We start from the raw sequence: 26,671 nt of genomic DNA on the forward strand, positions 1-26,671 counted from the left end.
CCAAGATTGCTTATTTCTGCACAATAAACCAAGGACATCCCTGTCTCAACTGTTTTTGGGACAAATGGGAGACGATAAATCGGATCAGATACCATGAATATTGAAGAACTTTGCCTATACTGTCAAGAAAGGAAACATCACACAACATTACGTAGTGCCTCACTACTGGATAACGACAGGATCACTTAAAAGCATCTACATTCTACATCTTGATGTAGAAAAATGTGTAGAGTTAATTCCTTTGTGTCAAAGTTATCCTTGGCTCTTCTGTATGCAACACGTGGACCATTCTTCATTGTGTTGTTTAAGTTAGAGCAGTCTATATTGTATTTTGCACTTAGTTACACATCTCTTTATTTACCCAGTGTCTTTGGACAGGGCTTTTATTTTAGGAAAGATTGTCTTGCTTGATTTTTCCATCATGAGGTTTGGGTGGGAGTGAAGCCCCCAGCACTGGTGTTCATTTTGACAAACTTGCTTTTCTGTTGACGAGTTCTTATTCACTGTTCTCTTTCTTTCCTTGTTTCAGATGGCCAGTTCTTTACATGGGGACAGAACAGCTTTGGTCAGCTGGGTTTGGGTAGAGAATGTCCCTCCCAAGCCAGTCCGCAACGTGTCAAATCTCTTGATGGTATTCCTTTGGCTCAGGTTGCTGCAGGTGGAGCACACAGTTTTGCCCTCTCTCTCTCAGGAGCTGTGTTTGGCTGGGGGAAGAACAGCTCAGGACAACTGGGACTAAGTGATGAACGAGGTATTACAATTACGCTCTTTGGTGAAAGAATGATGGACTTTTTTTTGGCTGAGTGACACTCTTTTTTCTTTTGACAGTCTGTTTTTACTGAACGGATGTATAAACCTCAGCAGCTCCTTATGTTTTCTGCCTTCAAGGTCAGAAAAACAGTCTTTGGCTCTACAGGCTTTTCATGATTAGTAGTAATAGAAACACCTTTTTTTCCCTTGTAGATGTTAGTGGGAGTGAAGGTCAAAAAAAAGAGTGTCAAACTGCAGGGACCCAAGGAAGTGCTTATGTTATTCTTCCCCTCAAAAACGCTGTTTATATTTTGCTTGAAGTTGATGTAGAGCAAAGGCTGTCCGTGTGGAACAAAGAACTGAACCCATCCCCTAGTTGGTCAACATGTTTTTGCCTGGTGAGCATCTGTATGCTTCAAGATGATGGCAGCACAAAGTATCTCAATATTGTAAAATGTCGTCCAGTTTATTGGTTGCACAGTTTTCAGACATGTTGGGCCAGTGGTATGTTTTATTTTAGGTGATCATGATCAGTGAAGCCTAGCCATCAACAGACTTGAAGACTGATTTATAAATTAGGCTTCAAGAGTGGATATGACATTACCACTAGTCTGAAAAGCCCAGATTCTTCCAGCTTGTTAATGTACTCTTTGACTATTTGCAAAATCAAGAGTGAAAGATTTTCTTTGGAGTTTCAGATCAACCTCTTCATCTTTATCTGCATAGTTTCTGAGTAGCTTTAAGTATGTAGGTAGGCAAGTTACTGAGTGTGGATGTGAAACGCAACACGCATGGATAATTTGGTTTGCATGGGTGAATACATGAGGTGTGTATATATTTAAAAATGTCAGGTTGTGTATATAGAAGCTTATAAACACCATATGTTGCAAGACAAAAGCATTGCCTCACATTTTGTCTACCTATAAGGGAACGATGCAATTTGACAACCCACCCTACCAACTGAAACATGTATTTAAAGCAATTACTCAAAACCAGCCTGTAGTTTAGCACAGGAGGTTTGAATGTTGTATGCTTAATTTCATTTTGCTTTGCCCTTTTAGGAATATGAAACACAAAGACTTGTAACATATTTTGTGCTTTCCCAAAAATGCTCCAGATTTATTATCTTTATCGTTTGTTAGATCAAGCACTGGCCTTGTATAAGAGCAGCTATGTTCTTTGCTTGGAGTTTGACAGATAAATGCTTCTGGTTTCAACACAGCACTATTAGAAATGCTGTAGCTTGTGTATTAGAAGTTTACCTTGTGCTAAACTACAGAACAAAGTAAATGAAAAAACCCTGCCCTCAATTTTAGATGCATGAAAATGTGACCATTTTCCTTTCACTGTACAGAAAAAAAACCACCTATCACATCCTTGGGTGAGAATCTTAAAAAAATGAACAACTTCTGTAGGTAGGAACTGTTTTTTTTGTTGGTACAAAGTAAGCAGCTGTTCCCCTTGCTGTCTGAAGCTGGTTTGGGGTACCTACTGCTTCTTTAAGTGCTTTTGTAATTTTATATTTATATATATTCTTTTAAATCAGTGAAACTTATAACCTTGTTTAGTGTATTTATCCTCGAGATGCCTACTTTTAATGATTAGAATGTCATAGTGAAGGATAAAAGCACCATGTAACTGTTGGCAGAGATACGCCTTTGCAAGTAGGAGGATCTTAAAGCACGACAACGTAAGGAAGACTAGGTATTTAAATGCACCTGCTGCTTGCCAGGAGTTTGGAATGGAGCACGAGGCTGAAGGTAGCTCACCTGCACTAGTCGTGTCCCAAGCTGCAAGCACACATTGAATTTATGCAAAATACACTATATTAGTGTTCTTGCAATACCCAACTGTTTTTGAACCGGGGCAAATATTTTAAGAATGGAGGGAGAAAGTAACAGTAAAGTAATAAAGGATCTGTTTTTTTCCATGCTTGTTAAAACTGTGCTCCATCTGAATTGTAGAACAAGTCTGAAAATCAGACTGCTGCCAGTGGTTTTCTCAGGCATTTAGGATGGTGTTTATGAAACAATTCCTTTATTTCATTTGTCTCACGCAGACCGAGAATCGCCTTGCCATGTGAAGCTGTTGCGGTCTCAGAAGGTTGTTTACATCAGCTGTGGAGAGGAACACACGGCAGTTCTAACAAAGGTAGAGAAGCTAACCTGGAAGCCCCGGCCGCTGTCTTGCCTGCCTGATGGTTTCACTTTAGTTTCCTAGGAAATGGTAGAAAAGAACAGGCTGGCGTACCTTATTTCATCTAACACCAGTAAGAGAAACTAAACAGAAAGTAAAGTCTTGTGATAATTTATTCTGAGATTCTTTGCCCACATGATCCATTGCCATTTTTGAGATGAAGATGTTAGTAATCTGTGACAATAAATAGTAAAACTCAGATGAATCACTCAAAGAAATGAGCTTTGAGGAATAGAAAAGAACAAACGTGTATCTTAAGACGTTAAAAATAACAATTTATTGGAAGATGGAGACTTATTGTGCCTCAGAATAAGAGGCAAGTCAGAAATAATGGGCCGTTAAATGAAAAGTGATCGGTCAGTCACAGCATTTACACGAAGTTTGCAGTTCCAAACCTGCTGTTCCTAAGTAGTGTGTAGTTTAATAGAGAATAGGGATAGCATTTGGAAGATCACTGTTTGGTTCTTGCCTTGCCCCTGCCACTTCCGAGGTTGTTGCCTTCCTTGGTTGGTGCCTAAGTGTTCTCCATCAAAAAATGAATTGAAATAGCTAGCTGTGGGATTCCAGTGGGAGAACCACTGTGAAGACCTGAGAGTGTGGGTCTTTTTCCAGGAAAAAGGTCATCATCCTTTTGATCAGCAGCCACCAGAGATCACTGTAAAGTACTGTGGAAATGGGCGCTATTGAACCATGTTTAAACCTGCTGAGATTTCTGACTCATTAGGTAATGGTGGGGGGCAGGTTGTCTACTGCAGGCGTACTTAGAGATAAGTCTGACATTCTCTGCTGGGTAGCAAGGTAGCTATTTGGAAGCTTCAGTAGCAGAGCTCAAGCTTATTTTCTGAACCCTCTAGAAATCCCCAGCAATCTCTGCTTAAGCTTGGGCTCGTAGCGAAACTGGAGTCAGAGAGATGCTGCTGGGATATGGGTCCTAAATGGAGAATGTGCTGTTTGGTTTGCTAACAGAGTGGAGGGGTGTTCACGTTCGGTGCAGGTTCCTGTGGGCAACTGGGACATGACTCCATGAATGACGAAGTGAACCCCCGAAGAGTTCTTGAGCTAATGGGCAGTGAAGTATCCCAGATTGCCTGTGGCAGGTGAGTCCTGTCCTTCCATGGAGGTTAATGCTGACACTGGCTGTTGTAAATGGAAGGAATAGCCTTGCTTCTGCATCGTACGTGTCAAAATTAATATACATGGCGCTAATTTGTACCCGTCTCTGTTACAGACACCACACTTTAGCCTTTGTGCCTTCTTCAGGAATGATCTATGCATTTGGCTGTGGAACAAGAGGCCAGCTGGGAACTGGGCACACTTGCAATGTTAAGTGTCCCTCTCCTGTGAAGGGTCACTGGGCAGCTCACAATGGGCAACTCTCAGGGAAGCCTGGTATGTACTGTGCGTGATTTGGAGTGGCAAATGGACATGAATCACTTCCTTTCATCCACAGTGGTCGAAAGACACCTTGACATTGTTCTGTGAAAGTGCTCGAAACAGCAAAAGAAACCCATTCCCCTGGTCTGAATGCACTGTGGAATTACTGTGTGACCTCTTGCTCTCTTAGTCTGTGTGCCCTCTCCCTTTCTCAACATTTCACAAGCTTGAGCCTTCATGAAATTGTTCTAATACTGATTTCTGAGGGCTCTGGTTTCTCATTAAAAACCCCATTGTAGTTTGAGAACTACAGCTTTCCCCTCCCGTCAGCCAGTGTGTATGTCCCCCCCCCCCAAAAAAAAAAAAAAAGGTAAAATAAAGTGCTGAAGTGCTTGAGTTCCTACTGACTTCAGCCTTGCCTTCAAGGAATCCAGGTTTTCCCAGTAGTGTAAAGTGTTAGACGCTGTCAGCGCAAACGTGGAGGAAAGGCAAAGCAGAAACTTGCGTTCATCAGCCTCTAACACAACTGTGTTGCTTTCCTCAACAGATGCCTGTAAATATCACATTGTTAAACACATCTTTTCTGGAGGAGACCAAACATTTGTGCTTTGCTCCAAATACGAGGTAAAACTAATGAAGTACTTTCTCAAGTCTGTTCACTTGTCCCAGCCCTCACTATGCATCTTTGGTGGTAATCTGAAAGTGAGGTGATGTTTTGGGGTCCATTCTGCCTTATAAACCTTAAAAAGGACAGCACTTATTACAGGGTTTTACGGTGTTTTAGGAGTGGCTGAAAGGTGCCTTCTTTTAGAGTCGTGTCAAAGAGCAATTGACACTGATATCACTTTGATCATCAGGGAAGGGAGCTACTTCCCTTGGCAGATCGGAAGAAAGGGACTGCCTTCCTCCTGAGGCAGTGGGGTCCAGGTGGTCAGCGTAAGGCAGTGGAACACACAGTGGGGTTCTGACAGATCAGCTGGATTGTGGGCTGGACGATGTTTTTTCTCCTTCTGTCTTAATTATTTCAGTAAGTGACATACACTTTTGAGGCATGGAAATAAATCTAGAAGTGTACTAAGCCTGTAACTATATAAGCATTATTTAAAAGGGCTTTGGTACATTTAAGGAAAGGATATTTTGTTTTTCTTTTGTATTTTCCTCTGTAAAAATATCTTTTTTTTTCCATGCCTTTCCTTTTGGGCTCGTTAGTAATGTTGCAGCTTCCTAATAAAACCTGTTCAGAGATCACACCCAGAAACCTATCAATTGTATATAGAAAACTGAGATTTTTAATACGAAGGAATTGTTTTTACAAGCCTTGTATTTGCTGAAATCTGTATCTTCTCACAGAATTCCTTGCCTGCTGATGATTTCCGGACCATAAATGAAACACGTTATACCTGTTTAATAAATGATGAAACTATAGATGTCTGGAGGCAAAAGCTTTTAGAAAAGAACAGTTCTAATTCTGTCAAGTAGGTATTGTGGCACTGGACAAGCCTCTTATTGGAAGTTTTATTTAAAGAATTCTGTTGGCTTCCATGCCCTGTTTTCACTTGAACTTTAGCAGCCTTTTCAAGTGTGGTTCTTGGTTATAGCCAAGGGGAGTAAAGGTGCCAGTCACAAGGATGCCAGGTTAGCGCTTCCCAGCAGAACCAGAGGAATTTAAGGCTGCTTCGGGATATTGCAAATAGTGGGTGGGAAATGGATTTAAAAGTTGCTCTTTATTATGTGCTTAGAGTTCATGTAAAGCAGCGAGAAGCTGTGAACACTGATTAAATTTTTTCCCGTTTGCCTGCTACGAGAAGGGCAGAATAGGTGGAAAGGAGGCACTGCTAACCTCCCTCCTTTGAAAGAGGGGTGTTATATGATCCTGAGTAAGCCACTTAACCTTTGAATAATGGGATGATCTTGACGTGTTTCCCATAGAAGGAAGGGAAGATAGCTGAAGAGATTTGCTGGGACACCTGTTTATACCCTCTCTCTCTGTTTTCTTTTGTCTTCCTGCTGCAAACAGTAATGTTGTTCAGATACTGTCCTCAGCTGCCTGCTGGAATGGAAGCTTCTTGGAGAAGAAGTAAGTATCAAAGAGAGTCAAGTACTGTAGCTTTCCCTTGAGGCAGACTGGAATCTCTTTTTTTCTTCACTCAGTTTTGCACTGGGCTTTGATTTTTCTGGTCGGGAGACTGGGGCAGAGAGTGTTCACTAAAGAGGTGGCCGGTCAGAGCTGGGTAAGGAAGGCAAATAGTCTAGGAAAGTGCATGGTGAGTGTACTGTACGCATTCCTTGGAGTTGTCATGCTTATCATTTTTCCATACAAGATGAATATAAAAATCCTTGAGAGGGTTGGGAATTTGACAATAAGGGAAATGAGTGATGCCACATACCTGAATAGTCTCACACCCAGCTGAGCTAGCTGATGAGGGCTAGTGCTTGTGGAGGGAGGTATACCTCAACACAGGCTGCTCATGAAAAATACACCCAGGCCAGCTAGAAACACTTTTCTTTTGGGTGACATCAGTTGTGAAAAGTTTTGTGCTTTTGCTTATGAAAGCAGGAGTTTCAAGTGGATGTAACTAACAATAGGTGGTGACAAGGATGTAATAGGCACAGCTGAGTCAAAAGCTGTGGGTTGGGAAGGATTATGTTGCCTGCGTTTGTGAAGGTTGGGGAGGTAACAGCATAAGTTGAGGTGGGGGAGGAATTTTTTATGGTGATGTAATGAATAAATGACCTGTAAGTAGGTGAAGATGAGCCTAGTTACTCTGAATAATCTTTGAGTAATCTTTTCCAAGAGCAGCTTGAAAAAGAAAACAAGTTACTCATTATACTCGCGTTTTTCAGCTGGTACAATGGTTGTTTCTTCTCTAGCCTTGGGAAAAGGCAGCATTATTACTGCATATGGAGAGTTGTGTCATGTTGGTTTAAAACACTCAGTGCGTTTTCCAAGTTGTTGAGTCACTGTGAATAGTCCCATGCCTCCTTTGAATGTGGAAATGAATGGAGCGTATGACTTGATCACCTCTGTGCAGTTCTCTTTCCACCTTAACGATGTCCTGGTGAGTGCAGGACTTAACTTTTACAGAAGATCTGTGCCCAAATGAATCACAAAATTTGAAGCCAACATACGTGGAGGTGAGGCTGTATTTAACTGCGTACCTTTGTATGTGAAGCCTTATGTCGCCCTTGATAGAAATAACCTAGTATATCCTTCATTATCCTAATGCCTGCTTGCAGTACAGCATTGGGGTTAGATAGATATGGGGCTAGATAGAAAAACAGCATTTCTCTGTCTGTGTGACTGGGCATGCTACAATACTACCACTGAACATTGCAGCATGAAGCTACAGTGTGATCTGAGGAGCTAGTCCCAGCCCGATGCCCATATTGCTATGGAAATAACTGTTCTACTCCAACAGCCGATGCCTAACTTCTCATATCATCAGAAAACTGACAAATGCATCCCATGTTTAATTGGTACCATTTCCTTCACAGTGTGTCTGATATAACAGAGTCTCAGGGATGAGTAGAGACGTACTTGGGAAATCCTTGAGGTGAATGGATTTGTAGCAATTACTATTTTTTTTACTAGTATCTGCAAAGATTTATGTGCGCTCTTACTACAGATAACGGTGCTGAGAGTCTCTGCTCCAGATGCTGCACGTGCTCCAGGTGCTGAGCTAGGTAACTTACCTGCTGGACTGCAGGACACTTCAGTGTCACTAGATCTGGCTGTTGGACTGTGTTGTCCTCTGCAGGCTTGCCTTCATTATCGCTTTTATACAAGTAGCCTGCGTAAATTACAGCCTTTCACACACAGCAGAAAGAACATTTCTTACGTCTAAAGACTGTTTACAACTGCGCTGTGGTTTGATAGTAATCATTGTTTAGTTTTAGAAAATTTGAGAGTGGAATTGCCAAATTATCTGAAATCTTGTTTGTTCTGTTTTGAAAGCCTTCATCTGATGTTCCCTTGAATAATGTCATCTCATATATCACTCTTCCCTTTCTTACTATGTGTGATTTTTCTTTAAAAATAAATAAAGTGTACGTGAAGAAAATGCAGAGGGTCCTGAAACAAGGATCCTGAAGCAAGAAGATTCCAAGTTGTGTTTTGTTTCTACTCTGATTCATTTCCTGGAGGTCAGTCCTCCATTGCTTGCTCTCAGGCAGTGCCAATACAGAGGTTGTGTTTTCACTTCCTTAAACTTACGTCTGTCTGTCTCTGATTTGTTTTTTAAAGAATTGACGAACATTTTAAAACCAGTCCAAAGATCCCAGGGATTGACTTGAACTCCACCAGAGTGCTGTTTGAGAAGCTGATGAACTCTCAACACTCCATTCTCCTAGACCAGGTATTGCACTTACAAATTTTTCGGTATTCAGAGGGGGCGTAAAGGCTTTGTCCCTCTGAAACATGGGAGAAACAGCACATTTTTTAGGGTAAGTTTGTATTTCAAATCTGCAGGCCAGATTCATCTTGGTATCCGTGGATACATCTCCATTGACCTGGATGGATTTTAACCTTCTCAGAAAATATCTCAAAGATTTGTTTATAAAACAGTTTTGTTTCATGGCATTTAATACTTGAACTAACTGCTGAAATTAATTCTGTGTATGTTATGCTTGAAAATAATGACCATGTTCTTATTTCTTACGGGTCAGCAGTTGAGTACTTTCTGGTTGTTTAATTTATTCTAACTCCTCTAAAGCAGAGAAGACTTGGTGTGTTGAGTAGTCCTGTGGATGTTTTGTGAACAGTGGGACCTGAGTACACTGAGCTATGGCACAGTGAAACTGTTCATTATAGGTGTCAGAGAGAGAAGTGAGTAGAAAGGTGTTGTGAGATGTTTTGCCAAACTGGAATTGTAGCAGGTGATTTTTTTCATGTTATCTGCCTGCTTCAGACACAATTATTTCTGGAGAATTTTAGCTATACAGTTCGATGCCTTTTTTGCCATGCTTTAATGCACGCAAAGAACTAGTTCAGCAATGTTTCTAGACTGAGAAATTCAATTCTCTTTACTTCTAAAGCAGGGATGTGGCCTTCAACAGGAAGGGTTTACTAAAATAGATATCCCTGGAAAAAACTGCCCAAACATTTATGCCTTTTGGGAAAACATGAATTTAGTCCTGTCCTGTGGAATGCTTTAAGGGATCAGCAACAAAAGCTGTTAAGTCTACCGGTGCTGCGTGTGCTCTGTTTCATTAGTATTTACTCATCTATTTTGTAGGTTCTCTATCATCCGGGATAAGTTGCCTCCTTTTGTCTTTTTTCCCCTGTAGATACTGAAGAGCTTTGAAAGTTTCTTGATTCCTCAGTTGTCCAGCTCACCACCAGACGTTGAGGCAATGAGGATCTACCTGATTCTCCCTGAATTCCCACCCTTCCAAGATTCAAAGTATTATATCACATTAACGCTTCCTCTGGCAATGGCTATTCTGCGCTTAGACACCAACCCCAGCAAAGTTCTTGGTAAGAGGCTGTCATTTAAGATGCATATTGCTCTCACGATCCAGGGAAAACACAAAGAGTTGCCTTTGGATCTTTCAGTCATGTTTTTATGTTGGTTTAATTTTGGTGTTGTGTTAACTGTGGCTTCTATGATAATTGACTATTCTTTGTGATATGGTGTTGCTATGAAGCAGCTGCCTCTAAAAAGCACCCGCGGACCAAAAGCATTCAAGGAATCCTCCCCCAAAACCTATATTCCTATCTAAAAGAATTTTAAACACAAAATTTGAATTTTAAATATGAAATACGTGGGAATGAAGACTGTGCTATATAGGTAAGATATAGGGAGTTAGTGAGTTATTGTAATATAAAACCTATAAAATTTATGGTGGCGTGGGTAATAAATGAGAATGAAATATTCTGCTTCAAATTAAAACAACTCAACCTGAATTTTCTAAGAACATGTACTGGGGAAGTTAAACTAATTTACCTACATTCAGAGACTCAATTCCAGAAAATTTTAATGCCTCTATGTGAACATAGATTTTGTACATCATGAAGATTAAGTGATCTTACTCTGTTAATTTAATCAGACATTGTCCACGTTGAAATTTCTTTTCTGTGTAAGGTAAATAAATGAATATGCTGCTAATATAAAGTTAACCTGATCTGTATAAAATGCAGAAAAACCTATTGGTTGGTCAAGTCTAAGCTATACATAACAGTTCATCTCCTGTTTCGGAATCTTATTTCTACTAACGTTATTTCCTATTGGCTCAATATAAGCTAAGTAGAAGGTAAGCTACTCAAAAGCGTTACTTATTACTTTTTTGTTATTTTCTTCCATTTCTTAATGTTATCTTATACTGTTATCTTATACTATTATTATAACATCTTATAATGTTATCTTATACTGTTATCTCACAGTATTGTGTAAAATGCTATCTAATGGATTCAGACCTCCAGAAGCGTTGCTCCAGTGAAATTTGTTTTGAAGCTTAGTGTTTTATTTATTATTTTATTTGAGGAGGTTTTGTAACCAGATTTTCTCCTATGCTCAGAGTTCCTAGTCCACTGTGACTGTTAGAATAAAGAAATATAAAGGATTTTCGTACTTCTGTCTGCAAGAATCTGTTGTTTTGCTGACACTTGGGAGGCTAAGTTGGTGTTTGTTTCTAGCAGTTGATGTGACGTTTTCCCAAGCTGCATCTTCTACTTTGCAGGTGGATTGGTTCTAGCAGAGAAGCTCATAGGCAGGGTCCCTTCAGAGGAGAGGTAAGGGTTACTGCCTGTGGCAAGAAGGAAATCAGCTTTTTAAAAAAGAGGGAGCTTTAGTGCACGTGGAGACACCTTTAAAAAACAGGGAGTTTTAGTGCACAAGGAGACACCTTCTGACATCTGCTGGAAAAGGATGTGGTGCTGATGGAGAACTGACCAGAGAACTACTTTCTTACCACTACACAGAGACAATGTTTTTTTTTTTCTGCAAGATCCCAGTATCTTGAATACAAGCTTCTTGAGACGGTTGAAAAACCTTGATTTCAAGCTCTTGCACTGATCAGGGGTTGGGACTGGGTGGTGAGTGACATGGTTGTTTGAGAATGGAAAGCTTCTCAACCTCTGGTATCTGCAGCTTTGCTTGCTTTCCTATTGCAACTATTAGGAGAGAAGGAGGGAAGTTTTTTTAAACTGTTTTTAGGTGTGTTCCCCTATTTTCATCTTGATGTAGGGGAGTATTCTGTGGTGTTCAATTCAAGATGTATTTTTGTGTTCCTGTTCTTTCCAGATAACTGGTGGTCTCAAGTGTGCCCACGATATTTCCTTAGGCTAGTGGATCTCTATAAAGGTGCAGTCGTTTACCTCCTCAGTGGAAGAAAGACATTGTTGATCCCGGTCTTGTTCAGTAGCTACATTACAGCTGCTCTCAGACTTCTGGAGAAACTCCACAAGGTAAGCCTTGGGTGTACGTTAGCTCAAGATGCCAACATGCAGATACTCACTCGGTCTTGTCTGCCCTTTGCCAATTGACGGGGCAAATTGGTGATAGCCCCGGATTGTGAGCTGTCTTGTTGTCCGCTGAGACACCACAAGAGCGAAGATGTTAGTGGTTTTCCTGAATTCGGTGTACTTGAAGATTGCTTAGTCCTGTCTCAAATACTAGGAAAAATTCACTGTGAAGAGTGCTGCTGTCGAGCCAGCAGACAGCGTGCACTGTTGTGACACAAATGCCTGTATTATTACACTTTCTGCTCCTGGTGTGTTGGTGCTGTTTAGTCTTGGATGAGGAGGAGGGAGAACTAAAAAGTCAGAAGTGTCTCAGTTCTTGGTTCATACTAAAACAAAAGGGATGATGACTTTTTGCAAGACTTCCTGGGCCTATTCTTGCAAGCTGCTATATCTGACTTTATTTAAACCTGTTCTAAGAAAATGCTGGATACATCTGTATTTTAAAAACCATCCGTTTTCTTCCCTAGGTAAATCAGAAGGTTAAACATGTAGAATATGATAAGTTTTATATCCCTGAGATTTCCAGCTTGGTAGACATTCAGGAGGATTATCTCATGTGGTTCCTACATCAGGCTGGAATGGTAAGAGCCACTTTTGTCTCTCCGGTCATTAGAGATCTGCATTTTTAATATCCTTTTTGAGAGCGTAATGTAATCAGTATAGGAGCATCTATCTGTTAAATCTCTCAGATTTGGATACTTGGTGGCTTGAAGTTGACTTAAAATAAAACCAGAAGAGCTAAAGCTAACAATATTTAACTAATGTTTTCAACAACCTCTGTGCTAATTCATGTGAATCCCATTCAGTCCCTGCACAAAGGGATTAATTCAGTCACTGGATCCTTTTAATGTAATCGAGACCTCAGGAGCCAAGTCCTGTATTCTAAAATTATAATTTTTACCCTTTACTTCTGCTGTTTAGGCAGGTATTGTGAATAATATAGCCAGTGGTCTTAAAATGTTGCTCTGTAAGAGGAGGCAGTGTGACGTTCTGGCTAGGGGACTGAACCAAGACTCAAGAGATGTGGGTTCTATTCCTGGCTCTTCCAGTAACCTGCTGGGTGATCTTGGGTAAGACCCTTCACCTCTTTTATGCCTCACTTTCCCATCTTTAAGAAAAGAGATAACTGAACAGAGGGCTTGAAAATGCTGTATGGGAACCCAGTGAGATTATTTAAATAATGCAAGGAAAGAAATCCCAGATATGAGAAAACAAAAAGACATCCATCAAGGGATGCTGCAAGACTAAAATCAGACTGTAGCAAGAATTTCTGTATGTGTTTGTATGCACTTTCTAAATGTTGTGTGTGCTGTGTCCCCTCTCCCATCTTCCGTCATATAAATAGTGCTGCTCTGTGCTTGCTTTTAGTGAGCAGAGCAATAAAATTATGACTCAGTTTGCTACAACAGTAATAGTTAAAATTGTATTGATAGAGCTAAAAAGAAGAGTAATTTGTGTTGCAGGAGTGGCCTTGTATTGTCATGCTGTGGCCTTATGTGCTTTCCTGTTTCATGTGGTCTCTGCCTTGGGGGTAGTTTTCTGGTTGTTCTTCATAAAAATAAGTTTCACCTCTGGCAAGCTAACAGGCTTCTGTACCAGTTAGTCCTCTTAGTAATGTTTGATGTGAAAGTTTTGGAGTAGACTTGTGCGCGTTGTCTTGAGAAGGAAGTTCCCATGCTTTCCTTTAAGAAGAAAAAAATGGCTTGTTGGTCCCAGAGGAGAAAAATTTTCTGTGGGTCACCTTTGAACTAATCTGACCTAAGAAATATCTGACACAATCAAGAGAGTAAAAGTTTTCTTTTTGTTTTTTGTTTTTTTTTTTGCCTTCACAGAAAGTTAGACCATCCATCATGCAGGTAAGGACATTGTGTTTCATGACTCTTATTTGAAGGAGTGCTTCTAGAAGCTGTACATGGGCACCAGTCTGTCTCTGTTTCTCGCAGGATGCTGTGACGCTCTGTTCTTATCCCTTCATCTTTGATGCTCAGGCTAAGACCAAGATGTTACAGACAGATGCAGAACTACAGATGCAGGTAATCATTCTCTCTTCCAGTTTTCCTGCCTCGTTTCTTTTTTTCCTGCCTTTTACATTGGTGCCTGAGTGGAAGGGAGTTCACTGGGAGTTACTTTGTGCCTCATTTTATTGTTTCTGTGATATGAGAGAGCAGAATAGCTGGAAAAGCTCTTAGCCCTATCCAGGGCAGACACAGTACTTAGTTTCTTTTACTTCAAGAAGTTTGGTAGCATCAGAATTGCCAGATGTGCATGTCATGGAAATGTAAACTGTATGTATGGAAGGAGGACTCGTGTATTTGTGATAGTCCAAGGATAAGAAGAAGTAAGGTGAGGTCTCTGTTAGAGGAGCTGTACGGCTTTCAGGTGAGTGAGCGCCTTTTTGAAGTTTGTGTGCAGCACAGGAGGAGTATTTGTCAGAACTAAGGCTTCAAATCTGACACTGTTCGTAGTTCCAAGCAGTGGCTGTTGTCAGCAGCTAAGCCACCCATTTGCAGTGAGAGATGCAGACCTGGGGCCCTCCGGGAGTGTGTCACGGCAGGTGTTAAGCGTCAGTGCCCCTTACCCTGTGGGTGGCAGCCAGGCCAGACTCTGGCAAGGGCACCTGGCCTCTGTGCCAATGTGAACTGCTCAGTGCTGGGCACTGCTTATGCAGGCGGCTCCTGAAAGGGACAAAGAATTGGGCACTCGTTCTTCATCCAGTGCAGCCAGGGTGTGGAACTTGTCCCACAAAAAGTTGAATTTGCCCTGAGAGACAGGATCTTTATGAAGATGACCACTTGGAGGCCAAAGAATTGTCTTTTTAACTGTATTTACAATGAATTTGCCACTTTATACAGACAACGCATGAGAATCAATGCTCTCTGGGTGGTCAAAGCTTTGACCAGACTTTGCATCTTTCCTGACACCAGAAAATTGCTGTAGATGAGGGCTTTGAATTGTATGCAGTGGGTTCCTCACAAGGTGCACATCGACTGTCTTCTCACATGGTGCGTTAGTAACGCTCTTCTCCCTCGTAGACTGATTTTATCAGGGTTGCACTCACACTGAGTCTTTTGACTCAATAGAAGTATAAATAAAGCCGTTTTCTTCCAGCCACCTGATGTCAAAAAGTGTTCAGAAGTTTAATATCTCTGTTGCTCAGATTTTTGAATTGCTCAGTGGACTCAAACGTATGGATGTGGGAAATAGGGGGGCAAATAGGCACACATGCACACACTTGTACAGAGTGGGCACGCTGTCCTCATACCCTGAGGAAACCAAACTGAAAGAGTAAGGAAGAAGGGAACATCAGGCACATAACTGTTTTCCTTCTAGAAGAATAAAGGAGCTGGACAGCAGCTGATTTTCATGCCTCTATTATCTACAGGTGGCAATAAACGGTGCAAATTTGCAGAATGTTTTCATGCTTCTCACCCTGGAGCCTCTGCTGGCCAGAAGCCCTTTCCTGGTACTTCATGTCCGCAGGAGTAATTTAGTCGGTGATGCTTTAAGGGAGTTGAGCATCCATTCAGATATTGATTTGAAAAAGCCTCTTAAGGTAAGTGTTCCTCAAACCCTCTCATGCAGCTGACACTTTTGAGGCCTTTCCTCCCTTCGTGTTACCATTTTGCCAGTGTACTGCCATAGGTGTGGCAGTCAGGGGCACATCTAATCAGTGGGAGAGCTGACTCTTTCTCCTCTCTGACTCCTGGAGTCTTTTGGCAGTAGTCAGTTTACGTGAAGCCAATTAGAAGGTTTACTCTTTTCCTGGTGTCTCTCCTGTATAAGGGACAGAGGAGAAGTAACGTCTGTGATACTACGCAGAGTCTGTTTCACCATTCTGCCAGAATGGGCCACTTACAGTAGGATGTGTTTTTATATCTGAGAGGTTGCTACAAAGTTCAGCAGCTGCTGCCTGTTGTTGGGAAGACAGATGTTTATTTATGTTGTGGTTGCTCTCTAACAGGAACAGCATAAGGAGTTAAATTTTCAGAGTATCAGATTTGCCACTCCACGTTCCCTGTCCTTACCTGCAAGCAGAGCGCTTGAAACTGGCTGAAGATTCTGGTGGATTTGGGCATGTCAGACAAATTGCTTTGTGTGGCTTCCAGTTGGAAACATGTCTGATTCACTCTGTCTCAGCTCTGCATAATTGTTACTGACCTGCTTTTTCTGCAGGTCATCTTTGATGGTGAGGAAGCTGTTGATGCTGGAGGAGTGACAAAGGAATTTTTCCTCCTCTTGCTAAAAGAACTCCTCAACCCCATCTATGGCATGTTCACTTACTACCCAGAGTCAAACCTGCTGTGGTTTTCAGACACGGTGAGCCATTGCCCTCTCTACACACAGGCTGAAACGATATGCTGCTTCAGATGTTATTAATTTAGTAACAAACTGTGGAAAAGAAATGATCTTCTCCAATTTGCCTCCCACAATACAATGTGAGCTTTATTTATGGTCAGTGCATATTCGTATAGGTTCATTAACTTTATCAGAACTGCGATACTGATGCCTGTTAAGGAATTGGCTCTTTCTCTTTATTCTTATCCCACGACGGGACTTAATCTATCAAGTATCAGATGACAGTTAATAGAACTCTCAGACAGCACAAATGTGCTTTTCATGCTATTTTTATGAAAAATCATGCTATTCTACAGAGCCACAGGTTCAGGTCATATTGGCATCAAAATTTAGTGATTTACAACATTTGTAAATCTTTTACAAATCACAAAATTTGTGATTTACAACATTTAGTAAATATAGGCAATGAGACTGTGACTGACATACCAACATGACAGTAAATATGTGAAGGAATGGAGGCCTGTATGCCAACACCTCCCTGTGTTTGCCTGGGTGGCACTGTGGTTATGCATAAACTTTTAATAGAAGATAGTAGGGAGAGAAGTGTTAGACCATTTTCCTGCAGTTCATAGCTGGCAAACGCTGAAGCTTTGTTAATGTCTAAATGCAGAAGTATTTAAAAAGGAAATGAAAGGCAGATAAGGTGGAAACTAAGTGTTGCTGTTTCCACAGCTAATCACAGCTTACAGAAGTAATAGGACTTGGTTCTGAAGCTTCATTTCTGTGCCACGCTCCAGCAAGGCTAGGGACAAGGAATACACAAGACTGGGACCTGATGCACTCTGATACTGTCCCAGTTGAGAAACTGGGAAGACATGAGAAGCAGGGTCTGGCTTCTTCGTGCATGGGGTAAGAGTACTGTGCATTGCACCAGAAACAGAGCGTCTCATCAGGATTTCTCTCTGTGGTTTTGAAGTGTTTTGTAGAACACAACTGGTTTCACTTGATTGGCATCATATGCGGTCTTGCAATCTACAACTTCACAGTGGTAGACCTTCACTTCCCTTTGGCTCTGTACAAAAAACTCCTGAATGTGAAACCCTGCCTAGAGGATTTGAAGGAGCTGTCCCCTACAGAAGGAAGGTATGAAAAACAAAATTTGCATCCTGACTGGGATGGGAAACCATCCATCTGGGAGTAAGAAATGCCAGGTGGGGTAAAACTGTTCAACAAACGACCTGGTCCTTCTGAGTGACTGATTAATATGGGGGCCTGTGAACCTAGCAAAATACGTAAGACTGTGGTGAATTTCACATAAGCCTTCTCCTCTTCCATGGGCTATCAGATCTGCCTGCTCAAGCTGTAACCTCTGTACCCACCTTGCTGACCCCAAAAAGCTTCATGTCAACGCAACCAAAATATACCTACCATACACCTTTGGAAACGGCTGGGGGCCTGCCACCCTATAGTGGGATTTCATGCCTGATCCCAGATCCTTGCCTCAGCCTTTTTCCACAAGCCAGGCTTGGGTTAGCAAATAGATCCACTGTGTACCTCTTGGCATAGCCCAGGATGGGACGTGTATGTTGGATGTGAACTACCCCATCCTTAAAGCAGTGCAGCTCTGACCTGTTCTGTGCCAGGAGTTGAATGGGGTGGAGGAATGACTTTTTCTAGAAGACATGTTGAATCTCTACGTAATTGCATGGGCATATTGGTTTACTTTGATACAGAAAGGTTAAAATCCCACTGTATGACTGCTGTCTTCGCGTTTCTTTTGAGTGGCAGCAAAAAGCTGCACGTCTAATAGTAACGAAGTAAAATGCTAGGAAGACAGCAGCAGGATTTTGAAGGATAGTAGAAGAATATCTTCTACGTAATGGGGATAAAGTTACAGCTTCTCACCACCCTCTTTGTTTCTTCAGGCCTTTGTGTCTAGATAGCATATGTGCTAGATAGCATAAATATCTAGCAGTCCTTTAGAACTAGAAATGTATCTGTTCTGAGGCCGGGATCATTAAAGGGGGTCCATGTAGGTATGGACTACAGTGATAATTTGTGCGGACTGGCATGTATCCTGCTTCTAACAAAGCATCTCTTCATTTGAGGCATATTTCTTTTTTACTTCTTCAAGTGAATCAGAGATGCTCTCTCTTGCAATCCTATTAACCAGATGTGTGATGCTGTTTACTTTTTGAAACTGTTTTTTTTTTTTTTTTTTCCTCATTTCTTTCCCTGACTCTCATGTAGGAGTCTTCAGCAACTTTTAGATTATCCTGGGGAAGATATAGAAGAGACATTCTGCTTGAATTTTACAGTAAGACACATTTAACATACAAGTGTTGTGATAGTCGTCGTACAGTTGAATTCATGTGCATTATAGTTTATTCAAAAAGCATGCCTGTAGCACATACCCACGTATTTAATGTTAAAATATTAAAACTCATTTGTTCTTTTATATATGAAGATGAAAACTGAGCTAGTAAGTAGATTAAGTAGAGTGATTTTCAGAATATCTTTTATTGTCACTGTGGCATGTGACTTAAATGCCAGTGTCCAACATCTCACACAAGACAATGAGAACTAGATTCCTAAATCCTCCTTGAAACTGTAAGTTAGGCTTTGACATCACTGGGTCAATTCTTGAAATACTAACACACTTCAGAATCTTCCTGGCTGTCATAATACTAATATTTTTAAACTTAAAAGTTCATATTGAGTGTATATGGTCAGACTTCTCAGGAACGAAATGTTTCCAGGGGATGTACTAATGCAGTTAGTTTTCCTCTGCTTCTAGGATATATATATATTTTTTGGTAGTAACCCAGAGACAATAGTTTTTATTACACAGTGAAGAGGTTCTGCAGAATTAAATCTTGATGTACGTTAAAATATCAGGTCCTTCCTCATGTGCAAACATACACTCATGAAGAAGTCCAGCATCATTGTTCTCCAACTGTGTTTTCCTCTGTTAACCTGAGCAGGGTAAGGGCTTCCATGCTTCAGTGTCTTTGCTTGGAAGTCCTGATGCCCTAGCAGACTGTGAGTAGTGGATTCATCCTGAGCACGATCTGGATACTTGTCTGTCTGTCCAGGGCCAGCCTAGGGTAATAACAGGGTATCAGGAAGCTCTGCCACATATTGTCAAGAAAATTCATGCTGAGCTGGGAGAGTGCCATTTCTTTTTTCATAAACGAGTGTGCATAAAGTCTATTAAATCAGGCTTACTCAAGTTCTATCTGGATATGAGAGGGCACTGGGACAGGCTGCCCAGAGAGGTTGTGGAGTCCCCTTCTCTGGAGATATCCAGAACCCACCCGGATGCCACCCTGTGCAACGTGCTCTAGGTGACCCTGCTTGCTGAGGGGGTAGGACTAGATGATCTTCAAAGGTCCCTTCCAACATCGGCCGTTCTGTGATTCTGTGAAAATATGAGGCCCTTTCACGTATGGCAACTTGACAATTGACCCTTCTGCATTTTATTTGCGTGACCAGTTCTGTACGTACTGAGTATGTTTGTATTGGTGCCATTGTAGGCCTGGCAAAAGCAGGAATTTGTCCGTGGTCATGCTGTCTTGCAGTGAGAGCAGATGAATTAAGCTAAGGACCTGCCATTCAATTAAAAAAACAAAAAGGAATACTTTTTATTAATAGAGCATATGAGCTTAGTTAACACAGGTGTTATTAGTTACAATTTTTTTTTACAGGAAGTTGACCGAAAAGGATAGTTTTTTCTCTTCTGACTTGGCTTTTAGGCTTGATAGCAGGGCTACAGCAAATGTAAATGACGTGAAGTGGTGAAACAGGAAGAACATTTACAGCAGGCAAAAAGTGTTCTGCATTTGCCCTTTTCTCTGTCCCACCTTTCAAATGCTAGTCATCGGCTGTGCAAGAGAACCCTGCAGGCATATAGCCTGAGTACTTTGGGTAAAATTTCCTCGTTTTGTCTAGATCTGCAGGGAGAGCTACGGGGTGACGGAGCAGAAGAACCTGATTGAAGATGGAGACAATATTCTGGTGCAGAAGGACAATAGGTAAGAGGGGTAATGTGGGGGGATGGACTCACTTGTGATGAAGTCAAATGCATTGCTGCAGAGAATTTGTCTGAGGTGAAACGTGGGAGAGGATTAGAAGTCACTGTGGACAAATTTTGAGACCGGTTGTTCAAAAGTTACTGGATGCTAGCGGCACTTAAGGAATGAGGTTTTCATCATCTTTTCACCAGTACTTGAAAAATGTCCCACGACCTTTTGGATGGACATCTTCCCTATAAAAGATCTTCATAGAGACCCTGGCACAGCTTTCTCGTGGTGAATAGAGATTGCAATGTGATGTTGGCCCTTGGAGGTTAATCCCCCTGATGGTGTGAATAGGAATTACAATTCCTGTCCTGTGACCAAAAAGCAAAACCGAGACTGGCAGACTTGTTCATGCTCTCTCTTTAATTCAGGAGCAGGAAATAATAATTCCCACATATATGTCTGACAGAGGACCCTCATCCCTTCGTGGAGCTGCAAGGCACAAGTGTACGTAAGCTGCTTCTGCTTAGCTAGCTGCAGTTGGTACAGTTACCATCCCCCCCCCTTTTTTTTTCCAGCTGCTAAACTGTTTTCTTCTTATAATCCTATAATTGGATTTCTTCAGATGCCTTTATTACTTGAAACAGCATTCAAATTCTTTCTCTGCTGGCAAAACAGTGTGATCCAGTGATTAGTCAGCAGCCTGGTTAGGGGCTTGTGCTAAGATTGTTTGAAGACCTTGCTCGCAAGTCTGGAGATGAAGTAATTTCCCATTAATCGGATTATTTAAAATGGTTCTGATTGTGTCTACAGCCAGTGCCGTAACAGAAGCTTTGTCTGTATTACCTTTTTAGCTGCTTCACTGCTGCTGCAAAAGGAACAATTTTACAGCTAGACAGCTACCTCTGTGCTGTCCCCAAGAGGAGATGGGCAATGCAGGAGGCTTTGAGAGAGTGAAGTAAAGATGTAAAAGCCAGTGACAGACTTCTTGATTTTTGGCTAGGCACGTGCATTCACAAGACAAAGGCCTTTTCTTACCGCGGTGTGCCATATCCGCCTCGTGGGAGGATCAAAGGTTTTAGCTAGAGCAAAAGTCTGGGAAGAGCATCCAGGTTAGCGCCTTCAATACTAAGTCAGGAAAGACAAGAGAAGCAAATCCGTAAGGAGAAAGGCTAGTCTGTGGCTGCGCCAGCTTAACGCATTCCAGCATGCAATGGCTTTGTCTTGACCAGAGTTTTGAACTCAAGCTAACCTCTAAATCCAAGTCTAGACATGGCTGTCAATTCATCCACCTTACAGTGCTTAATGACTTCCTCCGCTGCTATGTTTAGAGGTCAGGGACCAAACTGCTGCCCTGCTGGCCTCAGTAGTGTGCTGCGTGCATGGCTTCGGGCATCGCCCTTCCCACTTGAGGGAAGGTTCACTGTTACCTGAAGAAATTCACAGGATTGCTTTGACTGAAAACTACCCAGTAGGAAACGCTTGCATTTTCCCGTTCTCCTTTGGCGTTTATTTGGGTATCACAACACACAATGGTTTTGGTAAAGAGTTCGTGACCGTAACAGCCAAGGAGGTATTAAGCAGCAGTTAAGTGCTTAATCAGCTTGGATTTCTGTAATGCTCACGTGATTATTGGCAAAATGACAATAAAACAACCGCACTGGAAAATGCCCCTTTGCTGTATGATTTCTTATTCCAGGTTTTCATATTTGTCAGTCTGCTGCCTTATTTGTGTTTTTTTAATTTCTCGCCTAGCCTTTGCTGCTTTTACATAGCATGTGCGCTGAGAATTTCTCCACCAAAAGGCCATCATGCTTTTTTCGGTTTTGGTGTCCTCTGCTGGTGGTTGAGATACCGGATTCTGTTGCTTCCCTGGTCTGCTTAGCGTCTCAGTTCAAGTGTGAGCATCAGGCAAAAAAAACAACTGCTCCACCCAGAGACTAGTTTCATGTCCCAGTTTGCCACGTTGTTTGGTGCGTTATGGTCAGGTGTTTAAAAAAAAGAAGAAAAAAATGAAATACTTCAAGTGATTGCACAAGTAAAAATCTAGGGTTGCACTCCGATCGTGACCCTTCAAGACAAACAAAGAGAAAATAGAATAAAGATGCTAACTTCCTAACAAAATCCAGAGACAGAGTTTGGCCAGGGCCTGCCGCATGTTTCTTACCAGTGGCCGCAGAACGTTGTTTTTATTTTAATGTTTTTCTTGGGAGCCTCTGAAGCAAAACAGGGTTGTCATTCTGGGAGAGGTCATTCTCTTTGCCACGCACTCCAAGGGCACGAGTCCGACATTTATTTAACCGGACTACGAAGGCTGCTTGGTTATCAGGGTTCTTTGCAGAGCGTCCCGCGCTCAGTAACACCGTACGCATACAGACTGAGAAGAGCTGTAGGTAATTTCCTGGACATCCTAAACACGGGGCTGCAATTGCTGGGTCAGTTCTGGTTCTCCAGTAACCGAATCCTGCTACTTGTGTAACTCAACCTCAGCAGAGAAGCAGGTTCCCCAGGGACGAGGACTCTTCCTTCCACCGTCCTGGTGGATTCTGTCACCCCGACTCCCTCCTGGCCTTACGGGCAACTGGATGCGAGGCTGCTGGGTGGCTGTACCGGAGTACAGAAGAGCCTGGGCTGCTGGGGACCTCCAGCACTGCCCCTGCTGCACTGGTCAAGCACACACGTCGTGGTACTTGCCGCCTGGAGACTTTGTCCATGTTGCAGCGAGTCAGCTCAGTGGGAGGCGGGCAGTGGGGTGAACCTGTTGAAAACTCGTATTTGCAAGAAACGTTACAGGCAGAAGCAGCAAAACTAGCAGTGCTGCCACTCAGGCCTATGAATAAAAGTGCTCTTCTTTACCTGCTCTCTCTCAATGCCCTAGGGAAGAATTTGTTGAAGCCTATGTAAATTACATCTTCAACCTCTCCATCCATGAGTGGTACACAGCTTTTTCCACTGGCTTCCTGAAAGTATGTGGTGGGAAGGTCCTGGAACTCTTCCAGCCCACAGAGCTCAGGGCCATGATAGTTGGAAACAGTAACTACAACTGGGAGGAACTGGAGGAGGTAAAGCTTCCCTCTTGTCATGTTTTTCTTCTGTTTTACAAGTGCTAGGATGGGGCAGCTGCATGAGGTGGGCACTAGCTTGGGTCAAGAGGTGTGGTAAGCTACGGGTGTTTTTATATGTTTCTTGTACATCTTGCAATCATTCACATGAAAAGTAACTCTCTTACTTCACTATCCTGCTACGGATAAAGCTTGTGGAGGAAACTGGGGATGAAAAAGAAGAGGGGAGGAGGACTTGTATCTCTTTTTCATAGGGATGAAGCCTAAGGTTGAAAGACAGAGACAAAACCAGGATCTTCATTTACAGTAAAACTAACAAGGGCAGAAAGTACACAGCCAAGTGTTCAAAGAGAAGTCTGGACAGAACGCAAGAGTTGTACCCTCTCAAAGCACGTGCAGATCAGCAAATCCTTGTTTTGTCTCAGCCTTAGCAGTAGAAATGGCCTCACAGTGCAGAACACATGATCCTGTCCACGAGTCCAGCCCGTGATCAGGTACACCAGGGTTCCTCATTACACCTCTGATGAGCTGAATACCTAGAAGCCTAAATAGTGGCCTTGCACCTGTAGCACAAACACTTTCCTGTGTCTTTGAGCCATGCTGTTGCCTATGGCACATCCTGCACTCCATGTCTTGGCTGTCAGACATCAGTCTGAGACACTAGAAGAGATCAGGTCGTGTTTCCTTGCTTTCTAGTGCTAGATGAAATGATGTGACTTTTTGTTTTTCTGATAGAGTGCTGTCTATAAGGGAGACTACACTGCGACACACCCAACCGTGAGGATGTTTTGGGAAACGTTTCATGCATTTCCCTTGGAAAAGAAGAAGAAATTTCTCTGTAAGTATTTTGCAGTGGTGCAGGCTGTCATCTGAAATTGATGAATCAATGTCACTGGGGGGGAGATGTCACTTTATTTGGCAATAAAAGGGGAGAGGAGGAGAAATACATGGCTTTAAGGGCAGGTCGTCCTGAGTTTGTTGCTACGGCTCGCAACTGTTGCTCCCTTGGGGCATCATGTTGAGGGAATATTGTGTCCCAAGGGCAACCTGGGAAAGCACTGAAAAGAGCCAAGTTTTATTTTTGGACTGGTTTTGTTTCCTGATCTTGTACCCACTAACGTGTATCTGTTTGGAAACAGTTGGTGTCAAGCACACAGATGGAGGCATGCTGAGGAAAGTGTTGTGTTATTGAAGGATCATTCAGATTTAAGTGTCCTAAAAGAATCTAGCTCCAAGAAGTATTAAATTTCCGTGTGGCAGTTTTGCTGAGCTGGCAGTCACCATCCCCTTACCTGGCCAGACCTGAAGCAGTTGCTGTCTTTCTCTAGAGCATTGCTTCTAGCAAACTCAGCAACCTGCGGCCACATTCTTTGCCGGTGCAGCTCCACTGACTGCAGATTTCTTACGTATTGGCACATGCTTCCAGGAAAAAGCTTTGGGGGGGGGGAAAAAAAGGCTGAGAGAGCTAGAAGTGTGCAGCATGGAGATGAGAAGGCTCAAGGGGCATCTTATCACAGGCTCACAAGCGTGAGGGTGCCTGTCCTAACCAGCCTGCCTTCTCTCTGCTTCTCCTAGTGTTCCTGACAGGCAGCGACCGCATTCCCATCTACGGCATGTCAAGCCTTCGCATCGTCATCCAGTCCACAGCCAGCGGGGAGCAGTACCTGCCCGTGGCGCACACCTGCTACAACCTCCTGGACTTGCCCAAGTACAGCAGCAAGGAGATTCTCAGCGCCCGGCTGGTGCAAGCCATCGATCACTATGAGGGCTTCAGCTTGGCTTGACGTGTGTGGGAGAGGCACGGGCACTTGGGTACAGAGGAAGAAAGCAATGGGCTTGGCTTTATTTTTATAAAGGAAGGGATCGGAACATTTTGGGGGAAAAATAATAGTAATAATCATAGATGCAGATGACTCAGTCTCAGCCTGATGCTGCCAGTATTTTGTGGGGTTTAGCAGGGAGAGACTTTAGCTTTAAGTTTTCTGATCTACTGAACAAAATGAATTTGGTGGGCTTTTTTGTTGTTCCCCTCCAACTTCACAGCACTGCCCTCCCAGCAAATACTCGTAGTTTGCTTTTATTGCCCCCACCCCCAACTTACCTCTCCTTTTTGTTCAGTTTAAACCTTTGGTGTTCCTTGCATTTAGGCTACGGTGGCAATTCAGGATGAAATAGTGATCTCCTTTTTGAAAAGCTGTGATTTTCCCCCCACCCTTTTTTTTTCTCTTCCCTTTTTAAATGCAAGCTGGTTCTTGCTTGCTTTGAATGGGTATGTCCCCTCTGCCCTCCGGTCCTTGGCAGACGGTACGGGGCTGGGGTGTCATTTGTGACCCCCAGGACAGTGTAGCAGTTGCGGTACAAGCTCTGTCTTTTTGCACCAGTATAGCTCACGCAGAGTACGTGGTTTGGGGTTGGCATGTTTTTTTTTTTTTTTTTTGTCTTAAATTTTGTCTCTAAGCAGCGGCTTCCTAAAGAAGCTTCAGACTCCTCTATATTAAGGCTCGGGGAAGGACAAACAATACCCGTAATAATGGGTTTCTCAGACTCTTCTCTCGTGTTGTTTTCCTGCTGGTAAGGCTACAAGTTAGGCAGGTGGGCTTAGCTGAGGCCTCGTTTTTCATTCAAACAGAACCATTGGGAGTTGGCTGCTTTTACCGCCTTTCTCAGAGGAGTCGTGCAGGAGAGTGCGGGAGTGTGTGAGTGTAAGCAGTGTTTACAAGCTCTCCAGCCTCATTAGGTCAGAGGAAAAGAAATAAGCAGGAAATCCACATTTGTGTGTAAACCCTCTCCTTGGAGGCTGGTTTTATTTCTGCTGGTAGGATTATTTTACTGTGTGGTGTGGGAGGAGCCCTTGTCATCTGTTTTGTCTAGTAAGTGCTGGGACCCCTAAAGGACTACCTTTATGAATTAGGTTGGAAAGGTACGTTAGGAGCTGAGTAGGCAAAAGCATTAACTAAATCTGTCCTGTAAGGTTGGAGAGCCTTTATTCTTTCTCCCAGCCCCACCACCCATTAAATGACATTCAAATGATTTCCTCATTTCTTCAGGTCTTGGTGTAAATCTCATTTTAAGCCTAGGGTGGTTTTCAAATTGACTTGTTATTAGGACATAGTATTTATGCACCACGTTCAATATATAGTATTGAACTTTGCACCTCGTAACAAAAGATTTTAGGCTTTTTTTTTTTTTTTTTTAAGACAAGCTGTTGGCTACACTGAGAGCCCTTCAGCCTCTTTCTAATGCAACAAATAGAAGACATATACAATTATATCAAATGTTTATTTTCGATGTGTGTGTACATAGGTCAGTATTATGCAATAAATCTGATGTTTAATTCTGACTCACTGGCTGCCTTTATGGTGGGAAGCGGTGGAGGAGCTGCTCTGAGCAGCTCCGGGCACTGACTCTACCTCTCCCTGGGATCTCCACTGTCTCACAGCTCCATCTCTGAGCACCTGGAAGAAGGACTCTGCTTAGCTCTACGTTAACCCTGCTGCTGGTGAGCATTCCAT

General features: G+C 42.5%; 1 protein-coding gene across 3 annotated transcripts in view; it reads left to right on the plus strand.

Moving 5' to 3' along the window:
* Window positions 1–26,499, plus strand: part of HERC3 (HECT and RLD domain containing E3 ubiquitin protein ligase 3) — a 66,859-nt gene extending 40,360 nt beyond the window's left edge. For 2 of the 3 annotated variants that reach the window (XM_035326295.1, XM_035326294.1), the window contains 21 exons: window positions 530–751; window positions 2,810–2,901; window positions 3,913–4,043; window positions 4,175–4,335; window positions 4,868–4,944; window positions 5,671–5,795; window positions 6,338–6,397; window positions 8,564–8,675; window positions 9,607–9,796; window positions 11,562–11,725; window positions 12,250–12,363; window positions 13,615–13,638; window positions 13,726–13,815; window positions 15,165–15,335; window positions 15,956–16,099; window positions 17,055–17,221; window positions 18,329–18,395; window positions 20,030–20,112; window positions 22,976–23,159; window positions 23,895–23,997; window positions 24,735–26,499. In XM_035326295.1, coding sequence (XP_035182186.1) covers window positions 530–751; window positions 2,810–2,901; window positions 3,913–4,043; window positions 4,175–4,335; window positions 4,868–4,944; window positions 5,671–5,795; window positions 6,338–6,397; window positions 8,564–8,675; window positions 9,607–9,796; window positions 11,562–11,725; window positions 12,250–12,363; window positions 13,615–13,638; window positions 13,726–13,815; window positions 15,165–15,335; window positions 15,956–16,099; window positions 17,055–17,221; window positions 18,329–18,395; window positions 20,030–20,112; window positions 22,976–23,159; window positions 23,895–23,997; window positions 24,735–24,943 — 2,690 coding nt within the window. In that variant the 3' untranslated portion in view covers window positions 24,944–26,499. Of the gene's footprint in view, window positions 1–529; window positions 752–2,809; window positions 2,902–3,912; window positions 4,044–4,174; window positions 4,336–4,867; window positions 4,945–5,670; window positions 5,796–6,337; window positions 6,398–8,563; window positions 8,676–9,606; window positions 9,797–11,561; window positions 11,726–12,249; window positions 12,364–12,703; window positions 12,853–13,614; window positions 13,639–13,725; window positions 13,816–15,164; window positions 15,336–15,955; window positions 16,100–17,054; window positions 17,222–18,328; window positions 18,396–20,029; window positions 20,113–22,975; window positions 23,160–23,894; window positions 23,998–24,734 lie in introns of those variants that run through there. The other variant, XR_004750914.1, reaches the window with a different exon arrangement.
* The last annotated feature ends 172 nt before the right edge of the window (window positions 26,500–26,671 follow it).

Source organism: Oxyura jamaicensis, chromosome 4, assembly GCF_011077185.1.
Source record: "Oxyura jamaicensis isolate SHBP4307 breed ruddy duck chromosome 4, BPBGC_Ojam_1.0, whole genome shotgun sequence".
Lineage (NCBI taxonomy): Eukaryota > Metazoa > Chordata > Aves > Anseriformes > Anatidae > Oxyura > Oxyura jamaicensis.